The sequence below is a fragment of the Hippichthys cyanospilos genome, chromosome 6 (assembly GCF_059441005.1).
Source record: "Hippichthys cyanospilos isolate Australia breed blue-spotted pipefish chromosome 6, RoL_Hcya_1.0, whole genome shotgun sequence".
Taxonomy (NCBI): domain Eukaryota; kingdom Metazoa; phylum Chordata; class Actinopteri; order Syngnathiformes; family Syngnathidae; genus Hippichthys; species Hippichthys cyanospilos.
Genome location: NC_142374.1, coordinates 19,478,971 through 19,493,931, shown reverse-complemented (window position 1 = coordinate 19,493,931; position 14,961 = coordinate 19,478,971). Strand labels below are relative to the sequence as shown.

The 14,961-nt window shown below is 37.4% G+C and overlaps 1 protein-coding gene across 6 annotated transcripts in view; it reads right to left on the bottom strand.

Annotated features, from left to right (window-relative positions):
• Positions 1 to 1,478: 1,478 nt before the first annotated feature.
• Positions 1,479 to 14,961, bottom strand: part of LOC148422680 (coiled-coil domain-containing protein 136-like) — a 30,003-nt gene continuing 16,520 nt past the window's right edge. The window contains exons 4-9 of one of the 6 annotated variants that reach the window (XM_088417705.1): positions 11,254 to 11,556; positions 9,271 to 9,388; positions 7,649 to 7,928; positions 6,516 to 6,647; positions 3,913 to 4,025; positions 1,479 to 2,534 (exon numbers count right to left, since the gene is read on the bottom strand). In XM_088417705.1, coding sequence (XP_088273831.1) covers positions 2,522 to 2,534; positions 3,913 to 4,025; positions 6,516 to 6,647; positions 7,649 to 7,928; positions 9,271 to 9,388; positions 11,254 to 11,556 — 959 coding nt within the window. In that variant the 3' untranslated portion in view covers positions 1,479 to 2,521. Of the gene's footprint in view, positions 2,535 to 3,784; positions 4,026 to 6,515; positions 6,648 to 7,648; positions 7,929 to 9,270; positions 9,389 to 11,253; positions 11,557 to 14,961 lie in introns of those variants that run through there. The other 5 variants (XR_015865943.1, XR_015865942.1, XM_088417706.1 and 2 more) reach the window with 5 other exon arrangements.

Below are 14,961 nucleotides of genomic sequence, written 5' to 3'. Positions count from 1 at the left end.
GTGGACAAATTTGAGCATCCCAAAGAAAGTAAACACAAGTTTAATCAAAATTCTTATGTGATTTAGTAGGATCCGATTAATCGTTTGTGCCAGTGGTTCCCAACTTTTTCCAATGTGTTTTTCCCTGTGAAATATATATTTTTTAGCCAAGTACCTTCTAAGCAGTCGAAAGCAATTTTGGACGGGAAAAAAAATTAAAACAGAGTGCTGTGCCATCCATGTCTGATTTATTAAAATGTTGGAACTATGATTTGTCATGATATCTATTGATGGACAAACGAAGCTTCATGAAGCAGTTGTAATATTTCTCGACTCGTCAAGATGGCGCTCTCAGATTTCTCCCTGCTTCTCTCAAGAAGCAGGGGGAGTGGAATACATTTCCACTGCAATTATGTTTATTTTCAAAACAAGAGCACCGTCTAGAGGAGTAAAACAATATCAGAGGTGCTTCATGAAGCTTCACTTTCCCATTTTAATCAGCATCACCAGAAGATAAATTCCTTATCATCCTCTGTTACACATCGATATAAAACTTCATAAAATAAAGGTAAACAATGTTTTGCAGAGGAGTTTCAGTGCTTTTACACAATTTGTCAAAAATAAATGTTACATTTATTATTATTATATATATATATATATATATATATATATATATATATATATATATATATATATATATATATATATATATATATATATATATATATATATATATATATATACTCAGTAATAAAGTACTAAAGTAATTGAGTTCTTTTGTAAGTGCCTGAATGATTCTTTTAATAACATTAGTAGTTTAGTACCTAAAGTATTCATTTACTTATACTTAAAGTAATTGATTTTAGTGTTTTAGATTACTTTGAATCAAGTTTTTCAAATAGGCCTGTGTTCACTCGTGACTTTGTGTTCCAATCAATTTGTTCTTAATTTGAAAATAAATCTATACACTCCTGTCACCAATATCCGGCTTATGTGTACACAGACTCTGACCTTGAATTTGAGAGCTTTAACAGTACATTAATCGTAATGGCGGGTAAAAAAAATCCCAAATTCTGCCTGATTATGGGTGAGCATGTACTTTCCTGGTAAAGATGTTAAAAATTGGTACGCCTGCACCCCACTTAAAGCAGCTTTATATTGTTCTGTGGCCACTAGACATGCAAATGCAGAATTGGGGTCCCAGCAGTCATGACAACTGTTACAAGGCAGCGCGCCGCTTAGCCTGCTCTTGCGCCGTCGCAACAACTGCTTTATCAGGCGTGAAATTAGAGCTCAAATTAAGACAGGCCTTAATAGTCGCGGCGAGAGCCATTAACAGCTTCCTTTGGACTGGAAAAAAAAAGTGTCCGCTTTTGGGCCACTCACAGGCAGTTGAAAATGAAAGGAGTGAATATATATATATATATATATATATATATATATATATATATATATATATATATATATATATATATATATATATATATATATATATATATATATATATATTTATAGCTATTATAGCTTTAAAATGTGTTTATTAACATGTCCTTATTAATTTTATGCATGTTTATTCATTAATTTTCTCATTAATTATTAATTGTTCATAATACAAGTAAAATAAACGCAAAATGAGCCATTTTACATTTCATATTTTTATATTGTATGTCATGTAATCCTTGATTTCTTCGCTGTAGTAATGCAATTTCAGTGGCCAAATAAATTTTGAAATTTTTCAGGCTTTTTTCTACGAAAATCACTGTTTTTAAACATGAAATACAGAATAATACTGGATATTATACTGAAATAGTTTTTTTTTTTTTTCTCAAAAATGGAGGTGCCCGAAGCTACTGCGTTTGTTTCTCTATGCACAACATATAAAAGAAGCGCAAAAATGGACATGGAAAATGGCTCCCTTATTGTCCACGACCCAAATAAGGCCAATATTTGTATTGGTATTGGTCCATCCCAACTTGCGAGTCAAGCTGATCATAACATTTTAAAACTAATGGGAATGACTATTATCTGTATTTATCAACAATTTTACATGCACATTTCAACACTTTCTTTTTTTTTTGTGTGTCCACTTTAAAAATGAAATGTGACTCATGCGCTGGAGATTTCCCACGCCTGCAAAAATTAAATAATCTGTACATTTCAGTGCATTGAACGCATTCGACAAACACAATATTGAAGCCATCAAATCAATAAATAACGATTAAATAAACCCACTCGGTGAGGCTAAAAGAGAGAATATTGACAAAAAAGGAGCGACAGTGTCCTTAAGACATCTCCGCGAAAATCGTCTTCATCCTCCTTCGCCTACTTGTCGTACCTCGGCCACGCTCCGGGGGGCGCCGTCGTCACCTCGCGGGGATTCCCGTCTCGTCGAGCGAGCGGACGCCGACCGCTCCCGAGGCGACGTGGGTGGGGCCGCCTGTTTAAAAATCGTCCGTTCAACATCGGACGAGTGCCCTCAAAAAGCCGCTCATCATTAGCAGCGCGGCCGCCGCCGCCGTCACCGTCAAGATGGAGTTCCAACCTAGCTCACTCCCCTGACGGAAGACACCAACGAGGAAAAGTCGTCAAAGAAAAATACAACCCCGAGAATGAAACAAATGCGTTAGCAAATACATTCCTGATAGTAATCGGGATCAGTCGAAGCAGATTTTTTGTCGATTTTATTATTTCATTGCTTTTGATCGTGTGTGTGTGTTTACATAATTTCTGAAAAATATTCGATTACGGGTAAAATCAATGTGATTTTTGCAACAAGACGTGTTGTGCTTCAACAAACTGCCCACCCGTTCCCTTACCCTCCATGCGGTAAAATCCCCCCCCCCCCCCCCCCAAAAAAAAAAAGTTAAATAAAATCATTATTTTAACATTTGCTTTCATCTCTTGGAACAGAAAAAAAAGAGAGGTGCCTTGAGATACAGATTCATATGTTGCCTAAGCAGGTTTTAAGTCAAAACACTTTGATGGTGAGAATGCAGAGCAGCAAATCTGATGGGGTTTTTTCGATATTAGGTGTGAAAATGTGGATTCATTTTTGGACCGCATGAATGAAAATCTATTCCCAAGTGGGCCGGACCAATGAAAGCATGGAACTGTATATCTATCTATCTATCTATCTATCTATCTATCTATCTATCTATCTATCTATCTATCTATCTATCTATCTATCTATCTATCTATCTATCTATCTATCTATCTATCTATATAACTATATATATATATATATATATATATATATATATATATATATATATATATATATATATATATATATATATATATATATATATATATTGTGTGTCTTATTAATGCTGTCCAAAATAGTACAAGCACACATCACTATTAATCATAAAACATTAACATTACCAGTAATCAAAAAACACACGTATATTTAAAAAAATAGCAATTTTTTATACTTTACAAAATCATCTCGCGGGCCGGATTAAACTTGTTTGCGGGCCAAAACCTACCCGCGGGTTGTATGTTTGACACCTCTGGCCCAACGTGATCAATAACTTTAGTACTCTAATTACCTAAAATAATCACTTTGACGATTACCTAAAGTAATCAGTTACTTTAGTTTTTAACTACTTCATGTAAATGAATACCGGTGTACTTTATTACAGTACTTAATTTATATTTAAACCCTCCTTTGGCATGACAAAAAATGGAAAAAAAATGTAAACAATTAGATTGAATGTATCTTCTTCTTAACAAAAAACGTAAAAATATAAGTCAATATACGCCCCATATCTCAAGACACCACTGTATGTTGATCAAACACAAATTCAATCAAAAATCTCATTTATGAATTTTTTCAATCCAAAAATAAATTGAATCTGAGCCAACAAGTGAGAGTAACGTCCCGTCGGAATCCATCGCAAGCCTTAAGCGAGGCGTTCGCTCCTCTCATACCTTGCTCTCTGGGACGCCAACTCCGACAACCAGCACCAGATCACAGCCACTATTACAATCATTCCTATGAAGGGGATGGAGAGAACAGGGTGCTCAGACGCATGGATGAATCTCTGAGGAGAAAATAAAACAAGCACAAGGACCATGGGGATGGTGAGGGTGAATGAATGGATGCGTGGATGGAAGGATGCAAATCACAATGGAATACAGTCCATCCATTGGGTACAAATCTCCTGATTTTAAACATAATCTGAAATGATGAAAAAAGAAAGTCGTGGTTGGAATGGACGTACAGTGGACCCCCGTGTTACAGCGTCGTCTCCTCTTTATGGTATTTTCCCGGTTTTGTGACAAAAACAACTGTCATGACCCTAGGGTTGGCTGTATTTGTGTTGTTTTGTCTCTACCTGCAGGCGTTTTTAGGTAATTGCACTTATTTTCTGTTGCCGTCCCATGACGGAGATGCTGGTTTGCTATTGATTGGCCTCACTCGTTTCAAAATGGCGAAACGGTAAAGCTTTGTTCCATCGCGAGTGGTTACAAAAGCGTATTTATAGTACATTTTACTGCTTAATTCAAACTTGAATGGGTTAGCCATGGGTCCCAAGATTGCTCGTGATGTTAGAGAAGTAAGAAGATGATTTGTATGGAAACGAAGCTGTAGATAATCAAGAAAACCGAAGCTAGCCTAGCCTAGGCTACCCTTACGAGGGAATCTGTGCAAAGAAACAAGCGCCACTCAAAGGTAAATAAATCCTTTCTATATTTTTTATTTATGATGTTTTCTGATTGTATACATGTATATTATATATACATAGCACTCACTATACTTTTTTGGTACCGCCATACGTTGAATTCGCCTTATGCGTCCAACCACAGAACGGATTAATCTCTTAACACGGGGGCCCACTGTACCTTAAAGAAAGGGAAGGCATTGAGCAATAAATGAATTTTTTTTTTGGGTGATTCCAAAAGCTGATGATGATGCTTGATTGGTCCTCCCTTGGCTGAGCGGTTCATGGACATTCAGAGAATAAGGACAGCAGAGGAGACGGGCACGGGTAGACAGTTTGACACAACACACAGACGTCTCGTCACAGATGTTGGAGACAGAAACACCTATGAAGAACAACACGCTAGCACGTGGATTCTTTTCCAAAGTCTTTACTGACATCCAAACGTTTGAGGATGTGTAGAAAAATAGCAGCAGGAAGCCACATGACTTGACTAAATCGCCACTTTTCGGATACAGGAATAGTTTCCTGGCGTTTCATCCACATATTTGCTCCTTATTGCTGCAATTACTAAAACATCTGCTAGTTCAACAGTATCCATTTGCAGCCTGAGGCACAAATGATGTGGAAATATCACTCGGTTTAGTATTATGACTTCCCTTTTCAAAAGATGGCGTGACATTAATGGTACTCGTACTTGTTTTGTTTTTTTTGTATGATGAGCTCAGTTAATTAAGACCACAAATGATCATGGTGTTATTGTAAAGTGTGACGACGCATAATAATGATGAGTCCTTTTGTTCTCGCCGAACAATGCGTGGAGCCGACATGAGCCTCGATTTGGCGCGGGCGGGGGACACATTCCCGTCTTTAATGCCGGCCTGCTTGTCCTCTTGGAGGTTTAATGTTTTAGTGCAGCACGTTCGGAAAGCCGCGCTGTCTCGTAGAGATTAGAGGACAGACACGGTGGTGGTGTGGGTGTGTGGTTGTCATGTTGCTGCCCCCCCGCCCATCTTCACCCAAATAGTGATCCGGATAGAAACATAGTGTAGACCACCAAAGCATGAGAGACACACAGAAGACAGAAGATACAGAAGGTGTGATGTCATTTGTGTTAGTCCACACAGTGTACAAGCTGTTCATTGTGAAACAAGAGAAAATTCATTACAGTGGTCCCTTGACTTAAGAGTTTAATTTGTTCCATGATTAGGTTTATAACTCAATGTGTGAAGAATTGTATACTTTGGAAATAAATCCATAAATGCCATTAATTGTTCGAGTCCACCCAAAATGCAAACTTCAGATGTGGCGTGCCCCAAGGCTCCATTCTTAAACCTCGCCACTTCTGTTACTTGCATCCTCCCAAGTCATTTTAATTGTTACAGAAAAACATTATTATTATTATGTATTTAAGAATATATTTACTGAACAGCTTTCAGATTTGCAAAATGTTAAAAATAACAATTTTAGACAATAGTCCTCTTTGCTTTAAACTCCCTGCCTTAAAAAGTTACATAAAAAATTAACAATAGCTCCTTACAGCTCCTTATAATCCGGAATTTCCAAATAATAGATATGTTCAGAGTTTACTTTGTAATATTTTCAAACAAAAACAAAGGCAAATTAACTAAAATTTCAAAAAATTTCCTGAAGATAGCACAAATTTTAAATCGATCGGATTTTTATAAAGGGCCACTGCGACTAAGTGATGGCTCATAACTCAAGGTACCACTGTGTATATATATATATATATATATGTATGTATATATAATACTTATATTATTCTACATTTTTTCCCTAATGTAAAACATGTGTCTCTTAGTGGAAAATATGAGTTTCTTGTTTAAGAAATTGCGCAGCCTTACTCACCTGAGACCCCCCAGACAACTTCTCCAGCTCCGCCTTGCAGCGCTGAAGCTCCTCTTCCAGCTCGTTGCGCTCCTTCTGACTGCTGTCGTAAAGCTCCTGCAGCTCCTGCAGCTCCAACTTTAGCCCGTCGCACTAGAGCAAAACAGCAAGTTTGTTACGGGACAATTCTGCCACGTACAGTGAACTCCCTTTTACTTATTCAATCCCAATTTCAATTCCCATTTCAATTTTTTTCAAGTGTTTTGCTATTAGCAATAGCAATATTTCCAATCATTTTTTGCTAAAATAATTTGTTAGGTAGTTAAATATTAAGGTAATTGATTACTTTCCCTAAGTGCCTAAGTGATGATTTTATTGCATTTTATTACAAGCAAAAAACGACATGATATTTTGCTCTATCTTTCTCATATATCTGCAGCTTTGTCCACTCAATCTACTTCGTATTCTCAGGATGTAAGTCTATTCATTTATTCGTAGTTCCGTATTACTGCCCTTATTTTTCTATTACTGTTTTTTTTTTTTTTTTTTTTTTTTTTTTTTTAGTTTTATTGCCTTCGTTATTATTTGCATGGAATGAATTCTGCTCGGGGAAGTGAACAGAATAAGGATTTCATTGTGTGGCGTTACTATGCACATGACAATTAAAAACTCTCGAATCTTGAATTAAATGACATAAGTACCTAAAGTAGTTTGGAACTTAAAATAATTATTAAATTCAATTAAAAAAATGATAATTGTGCTTTAGATTATTTTAGTACTTTAGTAAGGTGCCTAATATATATATATATATATATATATATATATATATATATATATATATATATATATATATATATATATATATACACATAAATAAGACCATAAATAATCATAAAGAAGGAGCCGTTTCATACAACCACTGTGACTCAGCAATTGGCAATAAGATCAGTTTTTGCAGAGGATAAAGAATATATGCTTGTGAGTATTGCATTATTGTCTATCTTCATGAAGATGTTTGTGTTCAAATTGCCTAACACTGCCACACTTAATGCTATTTCGTAGCTCGTCCGTTGCTTCTCATTATGCATAAGCGTTAAGCTAAGTGCAAAGTAATTTGTAGTATTTTGTAGAAAATCATCTCCATGTCTACTGACCTCTCTCTGGACGTGCGAGGCCTTTTCCTCAGCTTGCTTGAGCTGCTCCCTCAGCGAGAAGATCTCGCCGATGCCGCCGTGCCACCCGGTGGGCGTCCCGGGCTTGCCGTCGAAGGAGATGTTCTTCTGGATGGAAGCGTCCACCAGGCGGCAATTTTCCGACTGGGCCATGGTCATGTAACTCTCGGTCAGGATGTCGTCTGAGCCCGTATCTATCTCCTTGACCTCGCTGCCTTCGGTGCCTGTCTCTTCCTCCTTCAGGGACAAGTACACGCTAGAGCTGGTGGGAAGATGAGGAGAAATGGGAAGGTAGAAGGACACATTTATGCTACTGCTTGCTTTCTGTATCAGTGTAAGGGTTACAAGTGATAACGTTCAAAGTTGTTATGAAAAATCATCACGTTATTTTCAAGGTTTTTTTTCTTCTTTCAAAGTCTACCTCACACTGGACATCCATGGAAGTGCGGTGCATTTCGGTGATGCGGTGTCACTAGTGCTTGCAGAGCTGACTCAATAAATTGTTTTACAGTGGACCCCCGGGTTACAGCGTCCTTGGTTTACGTTTTTTTCATGTTGCGATGTGGAATACTGAGTTTTTTCGTTCCCTCATTTTGTTTTTTCCCCAAAACAACTGTCATGACCCTAGGGGGTTGGCTGTATTTGTGTTGTTTTGTCTCCAGCTGCAGGCATTTTTCGGTAATTGGACTTATTTTCTGTTGCTGTCAATGCCTCCATGCAACACGCCACTACAACGCTAGTCTGCTATTGGTCGGCGTCTCCTCACGGAGATGCTGGTCTGCTATTGGTCGGCCTCACTCGTTTCATAATGGCGGAATGGTAAAGCTTTGTTCTATTGTGAGTGGTTAGAAAAAAAACGCATTCATAGTGCATTTTACTGCCTAATTTAAAGTTGAATGGGTTAGTCATGGGGCCCTAGTTTTCTCGTGATGTTAAAGAGAGAAGATGATTTATATGGAAACCAAGCTGGAGATAGCGAGCCTAGCCTAGGCTAGCCTTACTAGGGAATATGGGCATAACAAGCGCTACTCAAAGGTGAATAAATCCTTTCTATATTTTTTATTTATGATGTTTTCTAATTGTATACATGTATATTATATATACGTAGCACTTACTATACTATTTTGGTACCAATTTTTAATATGTATGTACAATTTTGATGTTTTTACCTGCGGTTCTAAACGCATTAGCTATTTAACATAGGTTTGGATTCGCCTTACGAGCCCAACCGCGGAACGGATCAATCTCGTAACACGGGGGCCCACTGTATTTGTTTTTGTTTGTTTGTTTTTTTTAACCGTCTTAACACGCATGAAGGATACGTAGGATGTCTTTGTCTTAAAAATAGCTTAACATCCAGTCATCTCCCAGAAGTGGGATATTTTTTCTAACGGTTATCATACCATCAGAGTGTCATATTGGCGATACGGTGCCATTTTAAGGATTCAGCCCCCACTGAAGGCCCAGGTAGCAAATGCGCGGCTGCGCCTCATGTTACAACAGCCCGGCCATCAAACAGGTGGGCGGTGTCGTTGGCCCACGATTCCACAAGGTATCCCCGTCAGCTGATCCTTTCTAAGCGCAGCTGAAAAGCGACCTCTCACCCTGTCCTCTGTCTGCGCAGCAGCTGCAGCCTCTCCGAAAGACGCTGGTTGTCGTCCTTCAAGGCCTGGCACTCGTCCCGCAGGGTCCGGCACTCTTCCTTCAGCAGGTCCACGTCGCCTGGAAGGAACAGGGACTCGGATTAAGACGGGCTAAAGCCTTTGCAGAGGTGACAAGGCAGAAATATTGTTATGAGGTTGAGCCCGACAGTGATGAACTCATTCAATCCCAAAGACGGATTTTTACGTTTTTCAAGAGTCTAGACATTCAATGTCAGTTATATGGTATTTTTTCAATTTTTTTTAAGCATTTGCCTGGACAGCCAAAAAAATGGCTGCTACTACATGAATTAAGTATTAAAGTAATCAATTAATTTCGACAATTAATACCTAAACAATTACTTTGGTACCTAAAGTCATTGATTATGATGGTTACTCTGATAGTTCAGTTACAAAAGTAATTCATTCCTTCAGTACTTTAGATATAAGGTGCTTTTTACTAAAATAATAGCAATTGATTTCTGTAGTACTTCATTAAGAAAAGTAATTGATTACTTAGTTCATTAACTCAGTGCCATGGACAAGAAATTTTGTCATGTAAGATACTTAGATTGTGTTCCAGTGACAAGAATTCTTAACAACTACGTTTTTGTTTTGTTTTTTTACTTGAATGATAGATGCCACTCGTGGCCAGTACTGTCCTAATGTATATTATGTATATAATGTATATAATGTCATATGCATATACAAACACAAGTCTCAAAAACACATTTCCCTCTTTTTTTTGTTAGTTTGATCAAAGGGAAGGGGCGTTAGATGTTTCAGATGCTACAAAAAAGTGTCAAAGTCACTGTTGTGCTGAAAACACGTCTTTTCACAAAAATCTCATTTTCGCCTTTTGTCCAAAATAGCTTGGTGTCCCTATTTTCAAACGAAACGGAATATGGTGAAATTGTTCTTTCTTTTTTGAGGTGAAGAATGGAATCCAATCTTTCATATGGTACCACCTACATAAACAATTTTCTGTCTCCCTTGCGTCAAAATGCTTGCCTTTTCAGATTACGCTTGGCATTGAAAGAGTTAAATACCAGGCAGTTTTAGACCCCCTTTAGCTCAATAGTTGGAATTTTTGGAAAAAAAAACAAAACAATTATGAATAAATAAATACATGGGAATGAATATCTGGACTTGTGAAAAAAAAAAATATATATAATATATAAAAAATCTAAAAATATAATATATATAAAATATAAATATAATATATAAAAAAATATAATATATATATAATATAAATAAAATATAAGATATATATAAAATATAAAAATAAAATATAAAATATAAAATATAAAATATAAAATATAAAATATAAAATATAAATATAATATATAATATAATATAATTTTATATATATATATATATATATATATATATATAAATGACAATGAATTATCTCTAATATATATTGTGAGATGATAACTTTGTAAAAATCAGGACTTACAAAAACTGCTGGCCTGTATATTTTTTGTCTTTTCTTGTTCTGTCACTTTCCTTAATATATTACATTTTTAAAAGTTTTACTATTATTTTAAAAGTTAATTAACCCTGGTGTAGTATTTCGTTGGACACTTTGATCTTTACATCAAAGGCATTTCACATCAAAGGTAAAGCATGAACTGAAGAAAGCAGGGAGCTGAAATTTCACCCAGATGTTGACTACATGTCAACGTTCAATATGGCGGTACCACTTAGTTTTCACACTCGCGGGATTGTGCCATCTCTTTGTTAAAATATTGCCAGAATGACGTGGAAGAAATTGACCCAAAATGGGCAAAATACCACATAGGGGGTAAAAACCTCGAAACGTAACTAATGTCAAATTTCTAAAAAGGCGCCTGGGGAGTTGTTTCTAGACTGCGGATTTGGCTTTTCCCGGGGGCGTTCTGGTGCAAAGCGGGCACGTGTTCAGGAGGTTTTCCCGGTCCTCACCCTCCCTCCTCTCGGCCTCCCTGCGCTGGCTCTTCATGCTGATCTCGGCCCTCAGCGTGGTGATCTCCAGCTCGTACTCCTGCGTGTCGTCGCTGAGGCGCTGGAGCTCGGCCCGCCGCCGGCACAGCTCCTCCTGCAGCGAGGCGATGTCGTTCTCGCGCTCGGCCGCCGCCTCCTCGGCCGCCTGCTGCAGCAGGAGCACCTCCTCCTGGGCCGCGCGCAGCTCCTCCTGAGCCTCGGCCAGCTCGCTCTCCTTCTCCTCCTCCAAGCTGTCCATCTCCTCCTGCACCGAACGCAGCTGGGCTGGAGGAGGAATAAGCGTTGTTTGTCCGTTACGCATAATAGACATTTTGATAACTCGGCATGAAAAATAACAAAAAACACTCCCACGCGCAAAATTGTTGATTTTTCATAAACTTTCATCGTGACGGAACTGAGAAGAAAACAAATCTAGTTGTCATCTGCGGAGTGTAAAAAAAATGAAAAGTCTGTTTTGACAATGCAAAGAAGTGGTGTCCAAACAAGCTTTTGATGTCATTTTAAAAGAAAAGAAAAGGGGAGGGAGAGTTAGAAGACGGCTGTCAAAAAAGTAGGGGGACAAAAGTAATGTGGACAACCAAACCCCTTCTAAACTTATACTCGATTTGCTATAATTCAAGTCATTTTACTTTTTTTTTTTTTTTTTTTTTTTGCTGGTCCGTCAGTCATCCGTGCCCCGCACCTCACCCTTTAAAACAGTAATAACAATAATAAATATTAAAATTCTGGTCAAATATGTGTTTATGGAGGGTAGCTGACACCCTGGACTAATGCTTACCTCATATAAGTCAGTTGAGCACTGTAGTGCTAACTGTGACCATTGGATGGGAGTGTTTCCACACTTACAACCACATAAATTACAGACATCAATTCTAACTAAAGAATGGAAGTCAATTTTTCAATGGCAGCACCCATATTTACGTAGACATACCACACAATTTTCTGTTAGCCTTGAACTTCTATCTTACATTTCCTGGCTAAGAGCCAATCAGAGTGAGACAGTTACGGCAATGTGCCCATAGGTTACTTGCTTTATTCAACTATGTGTAAGCGATTTATTCATTCAAATCATATTTAATATCATATTTAAGGCAAAACAACACAGAAATCTCTTAATACTTAATTATAAGCATCGGTTTTTACTTCAGGTCTGTACAATGAATGCAAGCTCCTTTCAATGAGAAGGAAGTGTTTCTCCAAGTGGAAAGTTTAATACATTAAGTACACTTTCTCTTAATAGTAGTTGCTGCATGCTAATGCTCTATTATTCATTCAGTCAGTTGTTCCTGGGTGCATGTATGTATGCTTGTTGCCTACTTAGACTGTGCTTACACTACTCCCAAGTATATGTTGGTTTAAACATTTCTCAGAAATTTCAAAAGCATAACTGGATGAAGTCACAAAACTTTAGCAGGTGACACAGATGGTGAAGATGACAACAACGGGTTAACATGACAAAATCTACTTTTCCGTTGGTCTTTAACCATCACTTTTAAAATGTTTTCGTCGGTTTGTCGGCAAAACGTCGGGCTGTCACCATCAGTTCAGACGAACTGCCCGCTTCTGAAATCTACAGCTAGCAAAACATTTTCATCCAGTTTTGACACCCCTGACTTAAGAAGTAGAAACTTTTCCAAAATGTATGGATAACAAGTCAAAAGTGCTCCCAAAAAAAAGTAAATACTCTTTTAGAGAAGCTATCTTTAAGAGAAAAAGTTAAGTTGTGCAAGACACTTTGTTCTTTGGTGACTTCTCACCACCGGTAAAGAGTGTGTAAAATGTGTGTGAGCGAGAAGCTGATGCAATTGACGGCAACTTTTTTTTTTGTATTGTTTGGAATGAAACGGAATAGTTTCAGGAAAATGTCACACAGTATTTTTCACATTCAAAGCAACAAACAAAATAATGGCAATACGACACAAAGGCTGACATCATTTTTGCAAAATTGTTGCAAATGTCTTCCTGGTGTGTCGTGAGGACCTTCAAGGTCGTCCTGAAGTCTTTAATCATCATCAAAAACACTGGACCAGCATTTAAAACTTTGTTGTTTAAACTTGTAAAATAATGTATGAGGTTATATCAGTTCTGTTATTTTAAGTATTTTGTCTTCATTTATTAGCATGTGCAGCTCAATGTCATTTGCAGGTTATTATTATTATTTTTTTATTTTTTTTATTATTATTTGTCCAATCAGATTTCAGCTAACATTCCCAAGGACTTCACTTCATTGTTTCAGTTGTACGAGGTCATCCGGTTTGTAGGCCTTGTACAAATGAAACAACACGGTTTTTGTTGTTGTTTTGTTTTGTTTTCAGAATATGAACCAACGAAATGTCCGTTTCCAATCCCTGACGGCGCTTTTGCGTCCTCCGACTGTTTCCGAGCGACTCCAGTGAGATTCATCGCTTGCATACATTACTGGAAATTCAATTACTTCGAAGATAATGCCAGGTGAGTCAGTGAATGCTCCTCTTTTCAAGAAGATCTCTGAAGAGACTCCCGCTCTTTATACCTTCGATCGGTTACCATGACAACAGAAATCTACGGTCCTTGTTTGAGTCTTATATTTTAATTATGTGTCTTTCTTTGCCTATAGACCTTGATGTTTATTCCTAAATCCTTGGTGAAATTATTTCAAAAACATTTTATAACCCATTAATCGAAGTTTGGCTCACACGATTACTTTTTGTTTGCGACATTCTGTGTAGTGCGGAAAAGAATTTGGTGATTGATGTCGTGCAATGGATTTTTATTACCTTGAATGCATCTAACTGACCAATGAGGATAAGCGATAATGGATGGATACGAACGAAGAAGTGTTTTTAACAATCCTTTGATCTTTACATCAATGGGGATAGCGTTCTAAGAAGGCACGAGGGAGCTGAAATTTCACCCATGTGTCAACAACATGTCAAAGTTCAAAATGGAGTAGCCACTTAGTTATCGCACTATGCCATCCATTGGTTAATATGGAAGAAGATGACCCAAAAATGATCAAAAAGGGTTTAAGTCGATAATTGTAAATATTTCACTTTAGGCTGTAGTGTGAAGCTGGCCCAGGAGTGGGCAAACTTTTCGACTCGAGGGCAGCAAAGGTTTCTAAAATTTAACATAAGGGTCGGTCCAGGAGCGGATGGATGGAGTGTTTTGATAATCCACATCATGAGAGAAAAAATATCTCAAAATCGAGCTTGAATTTGAATAGAAGTATTACAACAATGTTATTCAAGTATTTAACTTTTTTTTTCCGCATGCTAACAGTTAATATTTGAAAGCACTGATAGTTCGGCTTTCCTTCAGGATATTAACATTCTCACTCTCCTTTTTATTGATGCATTCTTTAAATTTGGGGAGCCGGATTAACTCATTCAGTGCCATGGACGAGATTTCTCGTCTTTTAAAAAAAACAATTATAAATCGTAAAATTCTGGTCAAATAAGTTTTTTTTTCTGGAGAGGAGTTGACACCCTTGACTATTGCTTACATAATATAAGCCAATTGAGCACTGTAGTGATAATTGTGACCATTGTATGGCAGTGTTTCCACACTTATAACAGCTGTTACCTACATGCAAATGTAACTGAAGAATGGAAGTCAATCTTTCAATGGCAGCAACCACATTTACATAGACGCAGCACCCAAAATTCAGTTGGCCTTGACAGGTGGCTT